The following is a 26,725-nucleotide window of genomic DNA, read 5'->3' as shown; positions in this document are numbered from 1 at the left end:
ATTGAAAAATGGCAAAAAAAATCAAAAACACGCCAAATTTCGTGATGTTAAAATCTTGCAAGACATTCCATTTAATCTAGAAATTATTCAGTAATCTAATTTCAAACCCTAGAGGAGGTTCCTTGGCTCTTGAGGCTGATAAATTCTAAAAATCTACAAAAAATTTCAAAAAAAAACGTGAAAAAATGCTAAAAAATTGCTTAAATTTATAACAATAAAAGTTCAAAAACTATTCCATTGCCTTTAAAAATTGTCAGTAACTTATTATCAAACCCCTTAGGATGTTTCCTGGCTCCTGGGTCTGGAAAGACCTGAATAAGGAAAAAACGTCAAAAAACTTGAAAAAATTGCACGTTTTGTCAAAAAATTGCTAAAATTCATGATATTAAAATGTTGAAACCATTCGATTACAACTAGAAACAATGCAGTAACCTATTATCGAACCCTAGAAGAGATTCTTTGACACCTAGGGCTGATAAAAATCACGATCGATCGATCGATCGATTGATTGATTGATTGAAAAAATATCAAAAATTTTCAAAAAGCTTGAAAACAATTGCAAAATAGTAAACTTGCGTTTTTAGCAAGCGGTTGTTCGTCAGTAGCTAGCCACGGGAGGGGGGTCACTGGGGGTTGATTGGGGGGCATCACTGGGGTGGGGGGCATTAGCGCGGCGGGGGGGGGGGGGTGGGTGGGGCAATAGGAGGGGGGGTCAACAGTGGGGGTGTCTTCAACCTCTAAGAATTTCACACCATAAGTACAAGTATAAGTCTCCAAAACAGTTTGAGCTGAAACAGAGCTGAAAGGCTCTAAGAGCACTTAATGCCCGCTGGGCGCTACCTTTTTATCCCGTTTTTGAGGACGAAAAGTCAAAAGCGTCAGACGAAAAATCGGACAAGCGAAAAATCGCATAAAAAAAGACCGACAGGACTAATATAATTGCTACAAACTTCGTTTGAGAGCAATTAAACATAACCGACTAAAAGTCGAAAGAATTGCTCTCGAACTAGTGGAAGCTCTAATCAATTGCAGCCTGCTTCAGTTGGGGGGAAGCCTAAATGTGACTAAGAAATTCAATAGTGGGCTTCAAATAACCACATTAGAGGTTAACATTTACCACTATTAATATATAAAATGAAAAATGGCACCAGTTTTGGCGCACTTTTCATTTGACATTTTGTATTAAATTTCCGCAAATTGAGTTCTGCTTTAAATTGTGATTGACAGAATTTTAGATCACGAAACGCAATAAGTCAAGGGCGTAAAAGTCACTCGAAAAGCCAAGACAAGACTTCTGGAAAAAACCGGAACATGTTCAATTTGTTATTTTATATAATCAAATATATTACATCAACAGAAAACGTTAACAAAAACGTTAAATTGTAACCTGAAAAAAAATCATTTTTGAGCCGTAAAAAAGTTCGAAGACAAATAATTTAAAAATCTGTATGAAACTAAATTCAAATTCCCAAAATGTTTTATAAATTCAATGTTAGGGCATTAATAGCTACTAATCATTCTTCCCAAAAACCAGTAAGAGACGCCGTTAAATAAAGTGAGATACAGAAAACAAAAAATGCAATAAACATCATCAGAGCTGCATCAGTAACAATAGAGATAGGTCGCAAAAGTAAACGCTGTCAATTCAGTAAATGAATAAAATTCAAATTCCAATAGAAAATTTTCAAACCCAGATGTTTTACCAAAAAAAAACAGAAAATTTTCACATCACCGACTACCGTTCCTATTCCATGAATGTAGTTTCAGCATACACAAGAACAGCTTTTAAGGAAACTTTACCCATTGACTTAGGTTTCTATCCACGCTCAAATGTGTGTAAAAATCTAAAAAACTCTTGCTCAAACTGGAGACCAGTTGTAAAATTATTGATACATTAATACAAAAGCAAATAACTACTAAAACTCAATTTTTAGCTAAAATTTTGAGCGTCACAGAGAGCAACTAAGAGACTTAATACCCCCGTAATTTATCAGTTTATATCGTTATTTAGATCGAAAGTCAGATTGCGCAAAGAAGCTAAAAAATAATCTAGATCAAATTATCGAGAGAAAAAGAAAATACTTCATAAAAAGACACTTACGGCTACAACAATTGGTTCAAACTGTGTTCCTCATGACCAGATGCGGTGATCAGTTCGTTTAGATCCTACAGAAAGATTCAAATAGAACTAATGTCCTTCTGTTTCACCACTTTATCCGAGCTCAAATTCCTCAAACGAGCGAAAAATTAATCTACAAGTTTGGGAAACGTTCAGGCATAAGAAACAGACAACTACAAAAATTTCTTCAAATTTCGTTTGACTGCAAACAAAACAGCGGGCAAATTATCAGAAAATCACTGCGATAGCTTCGTAGACCTGCAGTCTCAAAAAGCAACGAAAAAGAAGCGAAATCTGTTTTTCACTAATTGCTGAGAGTTCAATTTTAGAGAAAAATTTGTAACTTCTGTTGATAATAAGTGATCCTTATTAGCTGACCTCAAATGACGTTTATGGTGACATATTGAGTAGACCTCATCGCCTTCGATTAAAGTTACCAACAAACAATTTGAGAGAGGGAAAGTCATTTTGAGATTGAGTTAAGTCACGTGTGGCCAAAATCCCTTCACGCAAAAAACATTAATGAATCCATTTAAAATGAAAAATGACGTCACGCACGCAATTCAGTCAAAATTGCACGAATGAAAGAAGAAATAAAAAATTGATGAAATAAACACTTCAGGACAAGACCTCAACAACAACCCAAAAAATAAAATTAACTAAAGACCAAAGCAGCATCGAACTTTGACAGAAAACAAAGTACACGATCTAAAATGTTGCTAAAATTTTGAAAACAATTAAGAATTACCCAATTTTACTCTGATTAAAAAGAACGAAAACTAGTGCAATAAAAATTCACAATAATAACATTTTTGTTGTATAACTATTAAAACTACATATCCTTAGGATGCGTATACCATACAACAACCTTGCCGAAAACAATAGAAAAAGTAAATGGTCAAAATATTAAACTAGGCGAAACAAAACTTAGTCGCGCCAAAATTAAAGCAAACAAAATGGTATACTAAAAATCGTCACCAAAGCATACCATACAATCTTAGAAGTCATAAGATATTTTATTAAAAGGGACAAAAAATGAAGGCAACGTTCAGAACTTCACAAACCTTTCAGAAACAAATGGTATCTGAATCAAGAAAAATATAAAAAGAAGCAATAAACTGATCAAAATTACGTTGCACTAGAACGCCAATGACAACCGTTATTATATAGGATAAGCGACTAGACCACAAGAAAGCCAACAAAAACAAGTAAAATTCAATAATGCACTCATAATTATCAAAAACTATATGTCAAAGGCAAAAAACTACTGCATTGAACTCAAGCCTTTCAGTAGAATCAACATATGCCTCATTATCAACCTATGAGGCTTGTTATTAAAGACACTAAGTGATAGGACAGCAAAATGAGCCACAAAAAAAAGAAAATTAGTGTGGATGTCATAGAAAACTATACCTTTGGGCTAAAACCATGAATTGGAATAAGCTCTTCTTCAATAGTAGCGACCAGACCTGTGATCATTGAGACTAAATGATAAGACAACAAAATGAATTAGAACGTGCAAAACTAAAACAATATCTTATAGTTTTTGAACACAATTAGTAAAAAAAATCACTAGCTTCGAACCCGGGGAATTCAATTATGCTTTATTAGCAACCAATGAGAGCTGTCATTAATGCGATTCTGTGCTAAGACAACAAAACGAGAAAAACTCATAAGATCCCTAATAATTTAGAAAACAATTCGTGTTGCAGACAAAACCTTTAGCTTTGAAGCGAAACTATTAATTAAAAACACTCCTGGTTCATAGCATTTCATTTCTGCGTCATTACTGAGACAAAAAATAAAAACAACCAAAATCAACAATAAATACGGACAAACATAAATAGTCTCAAAGTAATAATTAATAGTCCTAAATATCGAAATAAAATAATCTTAAAGTGATAAAGACCACTAGCTATGAACTCGAAGCAATACTTAGATTCATTCATGCATGTTTAAGATCGATCAAATAGGACTCTCCAAGTGAGTGTGCCTTCATATTCCAATTTTTATACTTTACATTATTCTCTAGTATGACCTGCCACAAATTTAGATAATCGCGTAGGTTACCAATTGACCAAAAAAGTTTGAAGGCTCTGATAAGACAGGCGGCGTTCCCCAATCAGGGTTGCTAGTCAATCTCAGCTACCGAAAAAAGAATTTTAGCTCTTTTTGCTTCCACCGCTTGTGGTGAGAAACCTACAATGTCAGTTCTTTCGCCAAAACGGTAATGATTTGCGAAGAAGCATGAAGCAGCCACCTCGAAGATTGATCAAAAGCGTCGAACTTATGTCATCAACAAAGGAGTTTCGAATTTGCTTTCAATTGAACAGTAATTCAAACAGGATTTGGATAACTACAATGACGACACTATTCTTGGCTACTCAATCTTGACTCATTCATACCTTTTATGGGATTGAAAACAGTTATAGCAGTGAACAGTTCATCAAATGAAGCTTTATTGTAAAGAGCGTACAAAATATATACTAGATTGCTATTTAGAAACTATTAGACTATTAATTTGGAATTTCAAATTCAGAGTAACTAGTTATTGCGATGGCGATTCAATTTTAGTATTAACAAGAGTAGAGCTCCTCTCTCTAATGAGACAAGTAGGTGAAGTGAATAGAAGAAAATAAAATAGAACAACAATCTAAATATTAGTTGACTCGCAACTAAACATTCCCATCTATCCAATGCTTTAAAAGCACCTGTTCCGCTTTCCAATTTCAACTCAACAAAAATTGGTTCATTCCCATCATAGCCCAGCATGATGGCAAATTTACGGGAATTGGGGGGGGGGGGGGGGTATACATTATATGACCAATGAGATGAGGCTCGTACAAGAGCCCCAAATATTCATGTACGAGGGCCATCTAATCTATGAAATATAACCGACTGGCGTCTGATATACTCTCAAACGACTGTCTGGGGGGGGGGGGGGGGGGATCAGTGTCAAACTATAATTTCACTAACCAGTTAAATGATTTTATTATAACTGTTAATAGGCCAACATTAAAGCGGAAAAAAACCGAACCAACTTCGGCGCACTGTTCACTTGACTTTTAGTAGTAAACTGACGCCAACTGAGTTCAGCTTTAAAATTGTGAATGAGTGACAATTTAGATCACGCAAAAATCAAGAGGTCCAGCGTGAATCGAAAAGTCTGTCATAACTGCTACAAACTTTGTTTGAGAGCAATTAATGAGAATTTCCCATTATAGACCCCTCGTCTCATTGGTCAGATAAAACGTAGAGCCCCTTGCCGTATTTAGAAATTGGGAGGTTAATATTTTGTGGATGCGGGTGGCTATAATTAACCCTCTTTAATCATTTATCCTGAACATAAAATACGATATAACCCCCCCCCCCCTCCCCCACCAATGTAGCTTCTACTCATAACAGTGAATACTTTAATACACGAACGTGCAAGTTTCAAAATGCTGAAAACCTGCAATACCGAAATTTCTTATATAATTGGCTTGAGGTTAAAATGCCACAAACATTTTCAAACGTGCAAAATGCGTGCTTCGGGCAACGTTACGTGACTCTGTAAAACCCACTCCGGAATTCCAGCTTAATATCTGGAACCGCTAAGCGGTTCTCGATAAACGACCGAAATTCCCAGTGAGTTCAAGCAGAGCCACGTAACCTATAGTTATTTACCAGTTGTTTATTATAACGTTATCGGTAGCATATCAGAATGCTTGGATTGAGGTTGAGTTGCTTGCTAGGAAACAGATGCAATTGGATTGGAAGATGAAACTTTGTATGACAATCATAGAAAAAAGCACCTGTGACAGTTCAAATAGAATTCAGAATAGAAATATAAAAACTACGTTGATCAAAATACACTACAATACCCTAAAATATACGTGGAAGTATTCGGTTTAGTAATGCTACTCATGTACCCCCCCCCCCCATCTAGTTTAGTAAGTACAACTTTTTGCGCCCCTGTTCCTTTTTCATAGTAACGTGCTATGCTCAGGACTCAATTTTTAAGTGAGGTCGTAAAAATCACCGAAGGTCGAAGCAGAATAAAATCAAAAAGACTCTGGGGGTCCGAAACAGAATAGATCCAAAGTATCAACATCATTGACAGACATTCTTTACAGCAATTCAAAAATGCAAGCTGGTAATAAAATCAAATTCTCAGGCTGAGAATGAAAAAGGTTAACTACACTTTGAGTTGTACAGAACCTAGCACCGCATAAACTACATGCATGGCAAAGACCAGAGACAGAAAAGCCTCATAGAAATATTAACTCCTCCTTCAAAATAGCGAACTGTTTTCCTTTTCCCGTGAAATTTAGATCCATTGTGGATTTAGATCCCCCGAAATACGTTATGCACCCCCCTCCCCGCCAGAGCACGTTTCATTACACTGTAAATCATTATCTAAAAATATGTCTTGTTTCGGGGTCGCAGATATATAAAACACCCACCCACAAACTTTGTTCAAACACGCTTAAAAAGCAAATAAAAAATGCTGAGAGGAAAAAGAAACAGTTGCTAAACTCGGTTGCGAAATACCTTTACACGAAACGCGCACAGCTGAAGATTTCGCTCATTAGTCTTGAGTGAAGCGTTGCGAAACAATCCAAAAAGTGCGTATCATAGGAAGCGTTTGGGCTGAGTAATTGAATTGAATTGAAGCTACGAGTATCAAATTTGCCACAAGATGTAATTGCAACTTTTCTTTAACGACTTTCATCCAGTATTATTCTCATCTGCTTGACTTGTTTATTTCAATCGGCGGAATCTGCCGTGGCGACACTGTTTGACTCGAGGCTGTTAGAACCCAAAGGAGGGGAGGCAGGCTCCGGTTTCACATCCAACATAGGCGTGAAAAGACTGTCGGGTATGGTGGATGACACCCCGGGAAGGGCAGAGGCCAGACCATTTGCAGAGACTGCACTGCTGAAGATGGGCGTCCAGGTAGTGGAGAAACCTGCAGAGAATACCAATTCCTAATTTTGATCACTTTTTGAAAATAATAAAATTTTGTCTTTGGACAAGAACATTTAAAGTCAGCAGTACCCATTTGGAACGACTACATAGAGATCACCATTGGTCCATGGACCCGTTCTCAAGTTGCTCAGTGGAAGACAAAACAGCCGCTTTCACTGAAAGGATATTTAAAAACATAGCTGGCAGATTGCCAGAAAATAGCCGCAATAGATTCGTAGATCAGCAGTCTCATAAAAAAAACAGTAAAAAAGACAGACCTAAAAATTCGTCTTTTCATTGAAGGCTGGTCTGTTATATTTTGATTGAAATTTGTATAAGTTATTACTGCCACTATTAGCTGATCTCAAATAACCTTCATTTAGAGTGACACACACCCATTTGACCTTATCTCTTTGAATTAAAGTAAATAAAAGTCAATTTCAAAGTGAGAAAGTCATTTTTGAGTGAGGTAAGTCAAGTGTGACCAAAAATTTAATCACGCGAATGAACAAAAAAAACTGGCTCCACTAAGAGCGAAAAATGACGTCACACACGCACTTCAGTTGAAATTGCATGAACGAATGAACAAAAAACAGATTTGAAGTGGTTGTGACGCCAATAATAGCCCCAGCTATCGCTGTGCGGCTATTAAAAAACAACTTCGAGCGGGATAAGAAAATTGATAAATTATTAATTAAAAAGTTCTGTTATAGTTTCATATTTCCTAAACCATAATTGTCTAAAGAACTTGTTACACAAAATTTCAAACTCCAATCCTTTTAAAAGATTAATTTTTTAAAAACAATGTTGGAAACAATTAGGAATCGAGAAATACATAAAAGCTGAATTTATAATGGAGATAATTTAATGTTAACACATTAAAACATAGCTGGCAAATTGCCAGAAAATAACCGCAATAGCTTCCTAGATCTGTAGTCTCAAAAAGAAGGTAAAAAAGACAGACCAAAAAAGAAACTTATTCTTTTCATTAAGGGCTGAGATGTTGAATTCTGATTAAGAATTGCATAGCTTATTGCTGTTTCAATTTGCTGCTCTTAAATAACCTTCAATTAGAGTGGCAAGCACTCATTTGACCTTATCTCTCTGAATTAAAGCAAAGAAGATTCAATTTCAGTTTGAGGAAGTCATTTTTGAGAGAGGTAAGTAACGTGTGACCAAAAATTTAATCACGCAGATTAACAAAAAAAAACTAGCTCCACTAAGAGTAAAAAATGACGTCACGCACGCAATTCAGTTGAAATTGCATGAACAAACGAACAAAAAGCAGATTTGAAGTGGTTGTGACGTCATATGGTCGTAACAAAAATGGTTGTGACGTCATATGGTCGTAACAACGACGAAATAAATTTTTAAAAAAAACCAAGAAAAGGCCAATAATAGCCTCAGCTATCGCTTCGCGGCTTTTAATAATGAATATTGGCATGCACTGTAATATTGAGTAAAACCAACCGAACTAGCTAAATCTTTGCAAATTAACTAGAAAATAACGCAAAAGTAAAACATTTCAGATTAACTTTAACTATTTTGATTTCGCCACACTAAAGATTTAATGCAACACCGTGGACAGACCCTCAAGCAATTTCCCAGCGTACTTATGGCGTGCGTTTTTCCCCTTAATTAAAAAACGTATGTACTTCAATACGTGCCCTCTAAGATTGGCAAACTGTACAAACCCTTCAGATGGTTCATCAGAGACGTTGCAGCTCCTGAGAGTCCGAGGAGATTGTTGGCTGTCGCGGAGGAGTTGCACCCAATGCCTCCCCCTCCCCCTGCCCCTATGACCCCATTTGTGACAGAGGCACAAAAGAGAGGAGTGGATGGGGTGAACTTAGACACGTTGTCCAGCAACAAATTCGCACCCAATAGAGGAGTTTCACCTCCGCCTAAAAACAACCGAATAACGTCAAGTGAGTTGTCCTTAAACGACCGGCGAGCTGTAGTCTGTTTCAAAATTCATAGCTTTTCTCCATATAAAAATCTCAGCTATGTTGAACATAAGGGCCTCATATCAATCAGACGGTGTACAAATATGCATGAGACAAGAAAATGCGCCAATTGATAACTTTGACCTAAATTGGGATTAAAAACTTCGCTTAAGAGCAATTAAAAAGCCATAATTCTAGATCATAGCCGCAAAATTTGCATCTCAGACACTCAATTTACTAACCAACCAATCGAATAAATTTATGTGGAAATTTATATCAATTATATCCTTGAGTTGATATAAAAGCTAGGAACAACTTCAATCATCAGACAAGGCATTTGAAAAAATAAATTGGCTGCAGTCCATTGACCATCAGTTTATCGGTGGTAATTTTTTGAATGAGACAAATGAAGTACAGTAAAAAAAAGAATTACACAGATCAAGCCATTCACGCCACGCAGGGTATAAATTCTTTGCACACCTCAGCTGAGATGTAAAATTCGCTTAAAAATGTTCCAAAATGACGGATTTTAAGCTTAATACTAATGCCAGCTAGCAATCACCTTTGACAACCTTATGCACTATGATTAAATGACCGGGCTTTTTTTGGTTTCTCCCGTTTTCGATGTTGCTTTTCTGACCATGAGAGTATTCACTAAATTGCATAATTCAACGAGTGAAGGTACTTCAAATACAATCATTAGACGTGAAACGTGAAAGTCGTGAGTTATGTAAAACAAAAATCATCGAACAGTAAACCGAATAAAAAACGAAGGGCACATAAAATTAAGCCTTGAGAGGCTGATGGCCTCTCAACGCTTATTTGCAAATCAAACGAAAGTATTCCGACCACCAATTGCAAATATAACCGAATAACGTCGGGCGAATTGCTCTCACACGACCGGCGAGCGTTGGCTTCGCCAGCAGCTAGCCAGGGTTTAATTAGGCTAGCTTTAGCTTCATTGAAGAGGCGTGAGGTGGGGGGTTCACCGGTAGGGGGGAGGGGGCTGATTGAAGGGGGTTGGGCAACAGTAGGGGTGGGAGTGGGGAAACGATGGTAGGGTTTTTTGGCTGCACGGGGCCCTTTTTGCCTGAACGATGTACAGGAGTGGGGATGGGGGTGAATTGAGTGAGAGGGTGGTTGATGTGGAGGGGTGGGGGGGGGGGGGTGTCAACCTCGAAGAACCGCCCTTCACACCATAAGTATAAGTATAAGTCTCCAAAACAGTTCCTGTGAATCGCAACAAAAAATCGGTACAGCGAAAGCTCGCATCAAGAAAAAAAGACCAGCAGGACTAATATAATTATTACAAACTTCGTTTGCAATTAATTATGTAATTATTTCTAATTCGTAAATAAAAGTAATTATTTATAAATCAAAGGAAAGTAATCAGCACACAAATTGGGAATCTTGAAACGCAGAGCCAATCAAAAGCTGGCCAGCTTCATGTCAGGCCAGTGAATTCCATTGACAATTTGGTTGATCTGGAAATAAGCAGACAATCCCATATAACTGCAGGAACAACGAGAATGGTCCGCTCTATTTCTTGTGGAAGGTTGTTTTTTCGACCTCCACTAAGTCCTCTATCCAAGAGAGGATCTCCCTGGCCTCAGTTCCGAATCACTATCCTAATTTAGCTACCAATCTTCTAAATCAATTCCGCAAATAAGCATGATCTCAATCGATCGCAAAATCCGATTATAGGGTTCAAAAAGTTAGGTCACAGATTCTCCAACCACTCAAATCCATCACGTCAATCGGGAGGGAACCCTAATCGGAGTCAAAAAGAATGGAATAACTGACAAGAAGTGAGCCATCGTCATTGTTGTTAATCGGGCGTCAAAAGTAAAAAAAAATCTGCATTGAAATTGCAGGTAATTTTTTCTTGAACAACGAAAAATTGACCTGCTATAATTATAGAAATCAAGGCTGAAAAGGATCCCTAAAAGGTATTGTAATTGAATTGGAATCATTTCTGATATCAAATAGTATTATTTGTGAACTACGAACAAAAAATTGTTTAGTGAACTTCAATTGAATGCTCCAGAATTAATGTACATCATGTACAGCTGATCGCTCCAATTATTGAACAAATTATGCCCATTAACCAGACGAAAACTACAAAAATTAAAACCTGAATGAGAGAAAATAAACAATTGAAAAATGAGGGACCCAAAGGTAAGAGCGAAACAAAAATCTGTTCGACGAAGCAAAAACCCAGCCGCAAGACTCGGGAACCGGCTCAAACTAGATATTCACTTAGGATCCAGTCAACTACTCACTCAACAGAGTGTCTCTACTCATTTATCATTTTGTTGAACCAATTACAGAGTAGAAATGACATGATAAAACCAAATCTGTAAAATATGATAAGAATATGGGCACAAGTTGCAATCGTGAAATAAACATTTGCAAAAAATCTTGCAATAATTTTTTTCATTCAATAAACGACAACCAATTGAAAAAACTGAAAAACGGTACGCATAGAGCAAAACGGAGAAACGAAAAAAATTTGCCAAATGCTGCTTGCTTAAAACTATTATGAGACCAACCTTCAATATTTATGCTCAATCGGTGACCCATCCCGTGCCTGTCAGACGGATCCTAACCAACAACAAAATGCAAACAACAAAAAAATGGTATCATTAGTATATTATATAAACCACACTATATTAACCTATTGTAACAATACCCACAATATAGTTCTCGCTTAGGCAGTGAAGAAACTATTGCACAAGGCTCAAGATCAGAAATAGCCAAACTTTCAGAAAATTCGATCATAATTACTCCATTTCCTTTTAATCAATATCAATCAGATCAATAGATCACCAAAAACACTTATATAACTAACCTTAACCACCCCGAAAAGACCCCAATTGCTATAGTCAATTGCTTCCAAAAACTATTACTACTAGCCAAATTAGAGAAAAACACTTTTGACTGAAAACGGTTAGAAGTTAAAACATAGCCGGCATATTGTCAGAAAATTTCAGCCGTTGACGCGCTTGATGCACATTGGGATTGAAACAGAAAAAAAGGAGACAAAATCATTGAATTTTTTTGTTTTTTTTTTGTGTCAAAAAGTGTTCTAACTTGGCGTGCAGTTTCAGTTAGATTCTAAAACTATACTTAACTATACTTAATAAGTCACGTATGATCAAAATCTAATCACGAAACTGACTGCAAACTTTTACTAGAAAGAGTGAGGAAATATTACTCGCGCACAAATGCAGTTACTGAGAGGAAGAAGTCATTCAGAATAATTGACATTTCAGCTTTGCGATGTGAGCAAACGTAAAAAGAAAAAGAGCGTCAGACGACAAAACAAAAAACATAGCTGGCAGATTGCCAGCAATAGCCGAATATATCTTTGTAGCTTTGCAATCAAAAAAAGCTTTTTTATTAAAGGCTCAGATTTTACATTTTGATTAAGAATCTGTCAATTTTATTGCTGCTTTTGATAGCTGCTCTCAAATACCCTTCAATTAGAGCGCCACACACTCCCTTGACCTTATCTTTTTGATTTGAAGCAACGAAAAATCAATTTTAGAGTGAGGAAGTCATTTTTCAGAGTAAATAAAGTCAAGTGTGACTAAAAACGTGAGTGAACAAAACTCTACCCACTAAGAGTGCAAAATGACGTCAAGCACGCATTTCAGATGGAATTGCATGAACGAATGAACAAAAGGCATATTTGAATGGGTTGTGACGTCATATGGTCGTAACAAAATCTTGACAAAAATAATATTAGTATTGCTAGAATTATTTTCGTTCTTAGGTTCTATATTTAACATTCAATAATCAATTAAAATATCGCTGTTCATGTGATCATTAAAGACTGCCTTCATAGCCCTCCCCCCATTACCGTACACATGCCATACTGACGGGGCAATAATTTTGTGAGGTGTCAATTATTGGGAGATAAATGGAAGTGCCCGAAAAAAGCTGCGAGAGCTTCGTAGATCTGCAGTCTTACAATAACAGTAAAACAAAATTGGCAGATTGCCAGAAAATAGCCTCAATTGCTTCGTAGATTTGCAGTCACAAAAAACAGTAAAAAAAGACAGACAAAAAAAATCGTCTTTTCATTGAAGGCTGATATGTTATATTTTGATTGAAAATCTGTATAAGTTATTGCTGCCACTATTAGCTGGTCTCAAATAACCTTCATTTAGAGTGACACACACCCATTTGACCTTATCTCTTTGAATTAAAGTAAATAAAAGTCAATTTCAAAGTGAGGAAATCATTTTTGAGAGTGAGGTAAGTCAAGTGTGACCAAAACTTTAATCACGCGAATGAACAAAAAACTCGCTCCATTAAGAGCGAAAAATTACGTCACACACGCACTTCAGTTGAAAATTCATGAACGAATGAAGAAAAAGCAGATTTGAAGTGGTTGTGACGTCATATGGTCGTAACAAAAATCGCGACGACGAAAAAGAAACCAAGAGAAGGCCAGTAATAGCCCCAGCTATCGCTGTGCGGCTATTAAAAAGACAGACCAAAAAATTCGTCTTTTCATTGAAGGCTGATATGTTACAATTGGATTTAAAACCTGTATAAGTTTTTGCTGCCTCTATTAGCTGCTCTCAAATAACCTTCATTTAGAGTGACACACACCCATTTGACATTTCTATTTGAATTAAGTAAATAAAAGTCAATTTCAAAGTGAGGAACTCAATTTTGAGAGTGAGGTAAGTCAAGTGTGACCAAAACTTTAATCACTCGAATGAACAAAAAAACTGGCTCCACTAAGAGCGAAAAATTACGTCACACATGCACTTCAATTGAAAATTCATGAACCAATGAACAAAAAGCAGATTTGAAGTGGTTGTGACGTCATATGGTCGTAACAAAAATCGCGACGACGAAAAAACCAAGAGAAGGCCAATAATAGACTCAGCTATTGCTGTGAGGCTATTAAAAATTTTCATTGAATTAACAAATAACTAGACAGAATGGACTACGACTTGATTGGGAAAACTATTTAGTAAAAAAATAGAAAAAACAGTAAACATTGAAGCAAAAATGAATGCCCCATATGAACAAAAATACCACCACCGAGAAATTTTTTTTTCATACGCCGTTTTCTCACGCCCCTTAAAAATTAGAAAGGAAAAATTTCACGCCGCAAAACCACTCGCTTTTTCGCTGCACCTCCAGTTTCGACCAAAATTATCGCTTCAATCTGACTTCAAAAATCATGAAAATATGTGAACAGATCTTAAAAAAGACAGCGCCCCAATACAATTCAAAATCTCCGAATTGTAAAAAAAAAAACCAAGGACACCAATATAGCTCCACTCAGCTCTCTCAGCTATAAAAAACGATGAGACCATTAATACCTTCACGGCCACTAAAACCCCGAAAGGCTTTTAAAAAGAGCAAGCCGCGGAGGCTGTTTACATGTATCAAGGAGAAGAAGCTGTACCTCCATTTATGTCTGCCTGAGGTGTTCCTGGGGTCACTATAAGTGGCAATGTGAAGTTTTTACTCAGGGCCTTTCCACTTGAAGAGTCTCCTGATGACGGACTCCTTAATTTACAACTATTCTCACTACTCTTCTCGTCTTGCCTCTGCTTAGTGACATCAATGGTGCTGTTTGCCAGATTGAGATTGAGAGAGGAGGGCTTCACAGCTGGCAGTGTAGGGGCTGCTGCAGTCACAAGTGCAGTCGGCACAATCAAATCCCCGTTCCTCGTTGATGCATCTGAGGTGCTGAGAATGAGGAGCTTCAGGGTGCTTTCGCTCAAATGACTTGTTTGTACAACTTTTCCACTTGCTGCTGCTCCAGCGCTCTCTTCACTACCCTAAAAATATTCTTAATTTACACATGAGCATGACTTTTATATCCTCAAATTGGTCTGCAAAATATATGTTATTGTTAACAGTTGCGTTATTGGCTAATGGAGTTATTGGATACTGCGTTATTTGAGACATTTGGCATGTACAACTGAAAAACATAGCTCGCAGACTGCCAGCAAATAACTGCAATAGCTTCGTAGATCTGCAGTCTAAAAAAAATCAGTTAAAAAGAGACCAAAAAAAATCGTCTTTATTGAAGGCTGATATGTTATATTTTGATTAAAAATCTGTATAAGTTTTTGCTGCCTCTATTAGCAGCTCTCAAATAACCTTCATCATAACCTACACATCCATTTGACCTTATCTCTTTGAATTAAAGTAAATAAAAGTCAATTTCTAAGTGAGGTGGTCATTTTTGAGAGTGAAAAAATTTGTTAAGTCAAGTGTGACCAAAAATTTCATCACGCTAATGAACAAAAAAACTCGCTCCACTAAGAGCGAAAAATGGCGTCACGCACGCACTTCACTTGAAATCGCATGAACGAATGAACAAAAAGCAGATTTGAAGTGGTTGTGACGTCATATGGTCGTAACAAAAATCTTGACGAAATAAAAAAACATAGTCGGAAGAATTCCGGAAGCGACTCGAAGCATCAAAACTTCACAAAAAACCGTACTTGCAGGTGAAGCTATTACCTTTTGCATAAAACCACTAACTCATTACCTCCCCAGGTCTGATCTAAAAATTCAAACAACTATCACTGAAATAATTGAGATGGCCAAATTACTGATAGGCTGTAAAATCTGACAGGTTTATCAATTGCCCTCAAATATTTCATGATTCTAATCTCAAGGTCACTAAAGCAAACGGCAGATAAATCTTAGAAACTAAAATAAATTTTTCAAAAGAATGCTCAAATTTAAATATCAGAAAACCACTAGAATTAGAGTTCTAATCACTGTAATTAAGACAAAAACAACACATAGTTCTTCCTTGATGTATATATTCCAGACAACATGATTTCAAACTAATTCAAAAATTAAATTAATCATAGAAAAGACAGGCAACAGAATATTAATCAAAGGCAAAAAAACGTTTAAAAACAATACCAAGGACAGAAGAAAATTTTAATAAATAGTAATAAATGGAAATTTTGGAATAGGTTTTCTAGCAAACTCTCAGGACTAATTTATAATGAATGAAACCAATTGCAAACCAAAGAAATGACGAAAATCTAAAAGCTAAATCAAGAAATTTTTTAACTGAAAAAATCAATATCACGAATATAAATGTAGGTGCTAGGACAAAGCTAGGATGACACAAAACAGCATGTGAAGAATATGAACACAATGCAAGCAACGCCGTAATAAAAAGACTAATTCTTGATTTTTGTAAGTTAAAACTCAAATTTAAAAAAATCCAGAAAAAAGAATACATTTCATTGTTCAGCATTCGAGACATAGAAAAGACAACGAGTCATCTGAGACAAAGATCCATCCTCCTGAATGGAACAAAAGAGACAAAAAGCAGAATTCAAACATAAAACATTTTGCATAAAATGTTCAATAAATTTTTGAGACACTTTTGCGAAAATTTTTTATATTCAAAAAATGATTGAATTTTTATTGAAACGAAATTAAAGTCCCCCATGATAAACAAAAGGCTAGTTCTAGTAATTAAAACCAAAATACAAACAAAAAACAGAACAATTTGAAAAAAATTACCAAAATCGGATTAGCATATGTACAATTTTATAAAAAAACAAAAGTACATCGAGATAGAAAGAGGCGTTGAGTATATGAATTATCAAAGGGAAGTTGCTATGTTAACTGATTTTGGACAAGAAGACGGGAGAAAGATCCAAAAATGAGAAAATTACTAGAAAAAAGCCAAAAATTAGCTAAAACAAGAAATATTTGCCAATTTTGATCTTCAAACGCAATTTCAGGCTCTGCAAAACAATGTGGTATCAATTTCCGAGTTTTACATTTCCATATAGCATCGAATAAAAATTATTTCTACAAAAACCAAATTACAAGAAAAATGGGCTACTTGGACAAAAAACGGCTAAAAACGGTTATCTATATGTGCCATCCAGTCAAAAACTACTTTTCAAAGTCAAAAAGTCATTCACTAAACGCAGCGCATGATAAAAAACTTCTCTCGCTCAGAAAAAATTAGTTCGCACGGCAATTTTACCCACTTTCGCTTTTAGGTCAAAACATTGTCTGAACGATTAGTACTTCCGGTAAAAAAACCTTAAGAAAACCAATACCCCTCTTAAAAAACCAAGAGAAGGCCAATTATAGCCCCAGCTATCGCTGTGCGGCTATTAAAAAGTCTAACTTATTGCATAACTTTGTATAACTTATTGCTGTTTCTATTAGCTTCCCTCTAAAAACCTTCAATTAGAGTGACATACTCCTTGAATTAAAGTAGGCAAAAAGGAGGGAGGTTAAGTGTGATCAAAAAATTTAACAAGCGAATGAACGAAAACTTGCATGAATAAATGAACAAAAAGCACATTTTAAGTGAGCATGACATTATATGATCGAAACAAACCAAGAAAAAGTCCATAGCAGGACAGGTCATGAACTACATTTCAAAGAATTTTCATTGTCCAAATAAATATATAGACAAAAATGACCCGGACTGGATTAAGAAAATAATTTTATAAAATCTTAGAAACCAATAGAAAAGTCAAATTGCCGCACGTGAACAAAAACCTCAATGGAGAAAACGAAATTTTCTTCAAAACGCCATTATTTCAGTCCACTTTTAAATTTTTCACGGTAAAACGGCTCTTTTTCGCCCCCGAACTTCCAAATTTTTGCTCGCTTTATTTTTAAAAAAGCAGAAAACTATAACGCCTTTTCGAGTCCTAAAAAAGAGCGCGCCAAATATAATTTGAATTCTTTTAATTGTAATCAAACTCTCTGAATTTTAAAAAGCCAAAAGAAAGCCAATAATAGTTCGCTATTGCAGCTATTAATAAAGTTAATTAGAGCACTGCTTTCAGACACTCGTTTTTAATGTTTTCTCTGCCTTCGGACTCGTACTGATCCAAAAATAACTCATTCGCTCAATTATTATACACTTACTACTATCCACAAATACTACCTATGTCTAATTTCCGCTCCAATTAACGGAATCGTCTAATTCATATTAATATAGTTTAATTCATATTTCCATAATTTATTGCATATTAGTCACTTGTATTTATTTAATTATACATATGTTCATAACAGACGATGTAATTATGTCTCAATCAGAGACTCTCACACGCCCTCTTCATATAACCAATTCAGAATTGAACTAACCAATTTTGCGTTGTCAGACTTGACAACTTCTGAGAGAGGAGGTAGAGATGAGGAAGTAGGAGTTAACACGTGATTCGCAGAAGCAGCTCTAGGGGGTACCACGACTGCAGCACTTTTGCTTTCCTGCTGTTGAGAGAGGAGCTCATCCAACCTCTGTGAGGGGAGAGGGTGGTTAATGAGAGAACAGGTAGCAATGTGCACTTCAAGTAAGAACTCAAGCTGGTCTCTCTGCTTTGTCAGTTTCTCAATATCGTTCTTCAGTTCCTGCACCTTTTCATCCCAATCAGAGGCCTCTTTCTCCAATCGACTGATTGTCTCTCGGCGTCTGTTGCGACATCTAGCAGCTGCTGCTTTGTTTCTCTCCCGTCGCTGGTTCAGTTTCTCTTTCTCTGTATCTGATAGCTACATCAAAAAAAACACCGCTATCATTTTATATAGTGTTTGCTACAGATAACGCGTAGAACTATTATACCAAAATGTTTCGTCAAGTGTACAAAAACTAGACTTAATCCACCATCGATATTTTCTAAACTCAATCATTACATTCTGGCAAATTGGAGCCAGGCTATTTTGTTGGCATCAGGCATTCTTTTCAGTCCGAAGTCTGACAGTTTAACAAAAATGCTTAGTCATGCTTAACAAAAATTGGAATTAAACCAAACATAAACCGACAAACGCTAGAAAAATTGCTCTCAGGCCGTGCAATTTATTTCAGGGCCTCAGCCTAGATAAATTTCATGAGTACAAAAACATCAGATTAAGGTCGGGATTGAACTCGGGATGAGTCCGATTCCGTCGCGTCGACAGGCATTAACCACTCGGCTATACAAGCCGAGCCACTTGAGAAGTCAAAGATTATTCCAGAAGAAAAGCGCAAAAACGGTTAAGCGAAAAATCAGCATAAAAACATAGCCGGTAGAATGCCGGAAACAACTCGAAGAGTTGTGCAATAAGAACTCTTTTCTAACCCCACCTAATTAACAAATATGATGAAGAAACAAAAAAAGCAATATAAAGTGAGAGAAAAAACATTTTCAGTGAGAAATGCGGGTAAATACGTGGGGGGTGGGCGTGGGGGTTAGTTGGGGAGGCGGTTGGTTAGAGCGACTTATATGGGATCAAAAATTCTCAGAATGACCTTTTCACCTTGAATAATACCATCAGTTCGCAATTGCACAACATTATAAAATTTTAAACATAAACTTTTATCTACTTTTAAACTCAATTGTTCAAAAACTGAAGTCAAAAACTGGAATCTGAACGTTCCAAAAAACAGTAACGAATGTTCAAAAACAAAAGTAAGAAGTTCAAGTCATGGCCTCAGCTAAAAAAAACCTGCAGAATACCAATACTCCTCTTCGTAAAAAGACACACGTTTACAAAAATTGCTCCTCACTCGAGAGCAATTATATACCTCAAAATTTTTGAAACCTTAGGAAGAAAATAATTCAGAAGATAAACGCAGATGCAAACAGCATCCTCATTTTGAAATTATACAAGCCTTCCAGGGTTTACTTCTTGGCATCAGTAAAATTCATTTAACAAATTATCTCACAAATATATCTCAGATCTTCCTTTGGAATTTCTTACACACCTGTATATTCAGTTGAAAAAGAATATTACTTGACAGAAAACTACTGATTTGATTCGCTAGTGTGCTGCTTTCACATAATCGGATCTATTCTGTTTTGCCCCCCCCCCCCCCCCGCCTTTACAAATTGTATGTTATATAGCACGTTACTATTTAAAAAATAGCACTTTGGCTGGGGCGCAAAAGATATAATCCCACTAAGCTGGGGGGCCAAAACAAAATAGATTCAATAGATCTATTGAACACATTAACTGTTTTATACTTCTTTCAATGCGACCCGACCCCATTATAGTATAGCTGCAGTAATTTTCGAAGATGGGGCTGCGCCGGGGGGGGGGGGGGGGTTCCAGCTTCATATAGCAAAAACGAGGTCAATTAAAAGAAAGCGCCTCCCCTAAAAAGCAATCCTGACAGTAGTCAAAAAAAAATCAGTTTCATAAAAGATTGGATCTTTTCCGTTTGTGCCCCCCAGCATAGTGGGCGCATATTATTTGCAACCCCCAGACGCACGTGCCATATTTTTACATAATAATTCACTATATAATGGCACGTGCTCTATAATTGGGGGCGCATAACGTACTGGGGGGGGGGCATAAACGGAAAAGATCCAAAAAAATTGAAATAGTAGTTGTAGTAGTATTTGAGACATCTGGATTATGCCCAAGTGTAGTCGAGACTTTAGGCCACAGCCAAGGGTTTTCACCCTTCAGTTCATCAGTTCGTTGCCTTGAATTAAAATTTTTTAACAGTTTCAGAGTTTTGAATGAGGGTTGCAGCTACCACAAAATCCTCCAGCTGCACGTACTCAACTAGTTGTACTGTTCCAGGAAGAAGTTTCGGTACAAATAACTCAATTTTGCCTTGTTTAGACCCTCCAAAGATCCCAATTTTCGCGAGATCTTGACTAACTTGGCAGTTCGATGGAAATTTTCACTACATTTGTTTCTGCTCACTTTAGGGATTTCGAGTTCATTTCGTGCATCTTGTCTTGTTCTTTTACTCTTTGAGATTCATTTCTCGCCAGTGGTAGTGTAGTCATACTTGTTTCTTAACAGATCACGCATAAATAAAACATCCTGACGTTCACTGTACATTGATAAGGGTAGTAGACCACATTTGACTAGTCCGTCTTTTACAGCCAACATTAACTCCGAAGAACCACTTTGTGGCTAGTCTTTGAATTTTTTCCACTTTTCGGAGACACATGGTGGTCAAATGAGAGACCTGAGAACTATATACTAGAATCGAGACGACGTATCCGGTGAAGCGTTCAACTTAGCTTGCAGCGTGATATTCTTCTTCATATTTCTTTTTTGATTTGATACAATGCTCTCAGGGCCTTGCTGGTTCTTCAGTCAACGTTGCTCGACCATGTTAAGTCACTGCTCACTAACACAAAAGATTTTTCTGCTCATTTACGATTCTTACGTCAACTCCAAATATATCAGTTTTCAGATCCCCTTTGAGCAAGAGCAATGAGCTCTTTGCATTCAGTATCATTCTGTTTTGCAAGCACCAGTTATGTAATCCGTCTCAAATTTTCTCAAGGTTGTGTTGGTTTGTAATTACCACCTTAAAGTCATCTGCAAAGCCGTAACACGGATGTGTGAAACAGTTCGGCAAGTCGTTGATAAAAATCAGAACCGGAAGTGCTCCCAACACTGAACCTTGCGGTACACCACTAGAAACTGCTTTTAGGGATGACCTAGCTGTGTTAATCTGTATGTACGATTTGTCGCCTGTTTGTGAGATAGGAGTGAAGTAGCTTAAGAAACTTTCCTCCAACACCGAGACGAGCAAGCTTTTCGTGGAGTCTTTCACGAAAGACTTTATCGAAGGCCTTAGAGAAATCAAGATATAGGACTGTCAAATGTTTTCCAGTTTCTGAATCTATCGTTTTGTAAATTTTATCAAGGAAAATTAAAAGTTGAAGTACTGTAGATCGATGTTTGCTGAACCCAAATTGACTGGAGTGGAGATTATCTTTTACAAACAGATAGTGAATCAAAGATTAGTTTTTCAAAGACTTTTGAGATAGAACACAGTAGGCTGATGTATAAGACGTCAGTTTTATCACCATCTTTGAAGACGGGGGTCACCTTGCTAATCCTCCATTCATCTGGATAGGTGCCTTTGTTGCAATACTGAAATACAAGCTTCAGAGAGCTTGATAGAGATTTGGCGCAGTTTTTCAGAATCAAGTTCCCAATTGCGTCATGACCTCTGGCTTTGTTTTCTTTTAGACTGCTCAAACCAATTTCAATTGAGGTCTTCGAAATTTTTAGAGTGTTTAGTTCACTCTTCGGGAGGCAAGTTTCGGTCGTGGAATGGCCTTCATTAAACACACTCACAAAGTAATTATTGTTAAGCTCAGACCTACCCTGGTCTGTCTCAGCCAATTGGTCTCCGCTTACTACTCGAGTCGGGATAAGAGGATTTTTCTGATACTTGCCAAGTACTTTTGTATGTGACTGAAGCACTTGGTCTGGAAAATCTTTGCTTCAAAGATTTTCAAGTCATTATCTGCTGAAATTAATTTTTTTCACTTTTTGATTTAGAGAAGTTGGCTCAGATTTGGAGTTACAATTTTTATTTTCAATGAATTGAGCTTCCTTATTTTGAGATTTCTCCCTGGAGATCCAAGGTATGAGAGAAGCTCTGTGTTTTGTCACACGTGGAACCAGTCTCTATTTTTTCTTTAATCCAGTTATACAAGAGACTGTTTACAATGCTGTAACAGTACGGTGAATAGGCGTAGACAAAATATCCTCGTTGAATTTAACCCAGTCAACTTTGTTGAAAGCTAGTAACATTCCTGAAAGATCTATTTGGGATTGTTTATTGGCCTCTAAATTTGCACCAAATGTAGAATGGTCCGAGCAGTTTTCATCACTGCTTTGATATGCCTTGGTTAGCCTTCGGTCAAAGTAGCGCTTGAGAAAAAGTTCGGGATGGTTGGTTAAGATCACATCTAACTTACTATCCAGTGGGTGGAGAAAGTTAACAAAGCAGTTTTCCGATAGTTTGTCCAGCAAAGATTGTTTGTAAGTGTTAATACTAGTTTGGTTAGCCCAGTCGCAACCCGAAAGGTTCAAATCACCAGCTATGGCCGTTCCTTGTGCGCCAATGGTTGTTTCATTTACCATTAAATCACTTATTAAAACGAAGAGGTCATCAACTTCCCAGCGTTATGGACTGCCGGGGGGAGGGTTGTAGATACAACAGATTTGCAAAACAATTCCCGCTAAGTCAATGGACACGCAAATAAAGTCATCGTGAGCGACATTAATCTTCCAACGAGAGTGGTTGAGCTCATGCTTTACAGCGATGAGAACTCCATGCTTTGTTTTGGCCACGCTGTTGCGATCAGCCCTGTGCAATTCAAACTCTTTCAGGAAAAGAGCTTCAACAGGAACGTTTGAGGTGAGCCACGTTTCTGCAAGCCATAGAATATCATAAATAGAAGAAATGAGAGGAAATGAGAGCGTTTGAAAGAGCCATTCGTCTTTCAATATCGAGAACACTTTGAACATTAAAAAAGAGTAGAGAAATTAAACTTTTATCGGGGTTCTCAGAAGCTGACTCTAGACAGACATCTGTTTGATAGACGCGTCATTTGTGTTCTACCCTCTCCTGGAGAGTGAGGTTTCGCACTCGTAGTTCCTTTCTGTCTCGCCCTTGGGTGATGAGTTCTCTTCTGAGCTTGAACACTTCGCGTTCTTTTATGAGTTCTTCTCTTGACAATTCAGGGCCGATGTAAATCGGATTTTTTAACTCCGTGTAGTTGAGAAGTTTGTAGGCTGATTTCAAGGTTTCAGATTCGTCTAGCTCATTATCCACGTCGATTATGATGGTTCTTGCAGGCGTAATTTCCGGGTTTGAGTTTACTTGGCTTCCTTTTGGGTTGGCACTCTATCTTGCTGCTGTTTCTTTTCTATTTCCCACTCTCAGAAGCGTTGTAATCCTTCCTTTCACCTGCAAATGATCAAGGATTGATTGCACAGCTTGCCTATTCGGCGAAATTTGGTCCGCTGCCGTGCCTTGAGGTTCCGGGTCACCCTTGATACGTATGCCCAGACTTTTCTTTTCAGACGTAACCATACGTTTCCCCGGATTATTCTGGACGGTGGCCGCTGCATAAGTCTTCGGTTATTTCAGCTTCTTGACTTCTTGTTGCATTTCCTCAATTGCCTCAAACGGTTTTGCGAGCTGTGAGGTGAACTTATCAAGTTTGTCACTAATGTTTTGTATTTCCTTGCAGGTTTCTTTATCCTTCATTTCAACTTTTCCAATCTTTTCAGCTTGGTTGTCATTGACGCATTCATTGCAGACATGCAGTATGTTTGCGGTGACATTTTCTTCGATCAAATCTATCAAGGCTTTCACAGTTTCTTCGCTGAACCCTGTGCAGTCAGTGGTAACGTGCAGCCTTTTGTTGCAGAAGGAACAACAGAATGTGAACTTTCCCTTGAGTTTCTCTCGGCAGCTAAGACAGCTGTCTCGTTTCAATTTTTGGGCCCATTTGCGCAAGAACAAAAAGTTGTATAGTTCGTTGAAAAAACGGTCACAAACAGTGATTTCAGACAGTTCTATAGTTCTATGGAATGTTTCAGAGGAGTACTAGGGGGAACATTACAGGCTGTTGCTTGCGTTGGATTCTGTGAAGAAACCTATGCAAGCGTATGCCTGTTTATTTCTAAGTTTAACTTTGCGTTGGATTCTGTAAAGAAACATATGCTGTCAAACCTGAGCAGAAATTGTCGTCCAAGGAGAGGGGCAGGGAGAGTGCTACCGCGGATCCTGAGAAGGAACCTATGGTCTCACTTCCCCTGATAGGACTTGCACTTGCACTCCTGGTTGGTGTGGCACTCTTAGAAGGCAGGGTGATTTCCTTTCGCAAGTTCAGGAGAGTATCGTTTCTTGTACAAAACACGATTCTTGAGAATGGATTTAACTCCACTCAACCCCTTTGGTGTCAGATGAATATGGTCGTTGCTCGAGACGTCACCTTCACAGTAGATGTACTGGGAAATGCCTGTGTAGCCCCACTTGGCCTTTTGGGATCTTTCAGCAAGGATCTTGTTGACCCTTGTGTGGCGCTGGAGCTGTTCTTCAGTGAGGTGCAGATCCTTTATATCTTTTTTCTGTCGGGAAGCGAGGGGGAAAAGCTAGCACGAACACGTTGTCAGTGACACCGAAAAGTTTCTCTGCCAATTGGGTGATTCGACCAACTTCTTCAACACTGGATCGAGAGGGGAGACAGCCGTCGTAGAGGTCGTTTCCACCAATGAAAAGAGCTATGAGCTCGTACTTCCCCCTTTGGTGGAATGAATCTGTAGACGTGAATCACCTGGGCTCCAGGCAGTGTCACGATATTGACAATCGGGAACTCCATCTTTCGGGTTTGCGAATCCGCAATCAGGAGATACTTGTTTGAGGAAGATCGAAACTGATGCTATCTTATTATCTAGGGGGCCACTACGGCTGCCCCAAACGTTTTTTAACTGAAAGACACTATTTAATAGTGTCCTTCATTTCGCAATTTTTATTTCGCAATTTCTCCTGAACTTGCGAAATAAAAAATTAAAACAAGCCTCATATAGCAGGTAGGGGGAGCAATGGGAATGATTAAAAAGAATTGATTCGCGTGAGTAAGTCCTGATATCTTTTTACTAATTGCAATGCAACAACTACAATGCGGTGACTGCGACGACGACCACTTGCTGATCCCGACTTTATTCCAAAACTTATTCTCCTCCGGAAACATTTTGCAAGTACTTGAAATTGTGCTTCAAGGCCAATTATTATAGATGTTAGAATTGGTGTGCAAGACTTTTTCCGGATCTTTTCCTTTGTGCCCCCCAACTGAGTGGGCGCGTATTATTTGCACCCCGACGCACGTACAATCTGTTTACAAAATGATTTACTATGTAATGGCACGTTCTTTGGGGGGGGGGGGGCACAAACGGAAAAGATGCTTTTTTCCGTTGATTTGTAAGAACCAACAGAAGCTTCATATGGCTATCTTCTTCCGGCTCTCAACAGCAAAAACAAAGCAACTTACCAATCCTTCCTCTATTCGTCGGTATTTGGCTCTGTTTTTCGAGATCTCTAATTTGAAACTAGTTAGGGTTCCACAGTCAGCATCAGAGCCAGCATTGGGTTCAATCTCTTCGCTCTTTGACATATTTACATTTCTATCTAAAAGAAACATTCTCAATTCAATTAAAAGACAGCCCATCCTTAAAGGGTAGTCAGGGTAGTCAAACCGGGGATCCATTTCCTATATATAAACCTTGACTATGACAGCCTTCAACAGAGAGAGTATGATATTCACATTCCGAATTGGTGATCTTTTCCGCTCGAGCACCCAGAGTTTCGTCGGTCCATATTATTTGTACCCCCCCCCCCCTACTAAAAATTGCGAATGCCAAATTGCAACCTCAACGTGCGGTGCGTGCCATATTTTTTAAAAAATGATTTACTATGTAATGGGGTTGAAAGCTCTGTAGCTAAGGAAGCATAACGTACTTGTGGCGGCAACGAGGTGGAACAAACGAAACGATCCAGAATGACATTGAAAAAATAATAGAAAAAATATGCAAATATTAATGGAACTACTTCTCAATAAACTTATCATTATTAAGGCCGGTGCCACGAAATTTCAAAATACTTAATATTATTAAAAAACGGGATATTATCCACTCTGTGGACGGCACAGTGAGTCCCCACTATCAAACAGCAGCGTATAAAAAATTACCGCAAAAATGCAACTTTAGCAATCTCCGAGGCTCTAGGCGCATCGCCAAAGCGTTGAAACAATAAATTAAACATGAGGGGGTAACTCAGAGTGGTCAAACTATTGAGGCCCCCTCAATAGGTTTCAGTTGTGTAACTGCAACAACTGCAATACAGTACAGAAGGTCAAACTAGCCAACCAATAAAGGGATGTCAACCCTAGTGCCACGACACTGAAGCCTAAACTACTAC

General features: G+C 37.6%; 2 protein-coding genes across 2 annotated transcripts in view; both read right to left on the bottom strand.

Annotated features, from left to right (window-relative positions):
• LOC142351433 (cytochrome c1, heme protein, mitochondrial-like) overlaps positions 1–26,725 on the bottom strand; it is a 344,310-nt gene that overhangs the window by 15,540 nt on the left and 302,045 nt on the right. The window lies entirely within an intron of this gene.
• On the bottom strand, positions 6,562–25,958 carry LOC142352190 (uncharacterized). The gene is made up of 5 exons (XM_075404603.1): positions 25,800–25,958; positions 18,145–18,546; positions 14,450–14,828; positions 8,764–8,973; positions 6,562–7,070 (listed from the first exon to the last, which is right to left on the bottom strand). Exons 1-5 carry the CDS (start codon positions 25,947–25,949, stop codon positions 6,868–6,870), a joined length of 1,344 nt encoding a protein of 447 aa, XP_075260718.1. The 5' UTR covers positions 25,950–25,958; the 3' UTR covers positions 6,562–6,867.

This window comes from Convolutriloba macropyga, chromosome 13, assembly GCF_964194025.1.
Source record: "Convolutriloba macropyga chromosome 13, txConMacr16.3, whole genome shotgun sequence".
Classification (NCBI taxonomy): domain Eukaryota; kingdom Metazoa; phylum Xenacoelomorpha; order Acoela; family Convolutidae; genus Convolutriloba; species Convolutriloba macropyga.
Note: the sequence above shows the minus strand (reverse complement) of the source record. Positions and strands in the feature narration are given on the sequence as shown.

Excerpts from the sequence above, each read along its gene's own strand:
- LOC142352190 (XM_075404603.1), bottom strand. The coding sequence starts at position 25,949 with ATGTTTCTTTTAGATAGAAATGTAAATATGTCAAAGAGCGAAGAGATT. Across the intron at positions 8,974-14,449 it reads TCAGGCAGACATAAATGGAG|GCGGAGGTGAAACTCCTCTA; the intron begins GTACAGCTTCTT and ends GGTTGTTTTTAG. Across the intron at positions 7,071-8,763 it reads TCTGATGAACCATCTGAAGG|GTTTCTCCACTACCTGGACG; the intron begins GTTTGTACAGTT and ends TATTCTCTGCAG.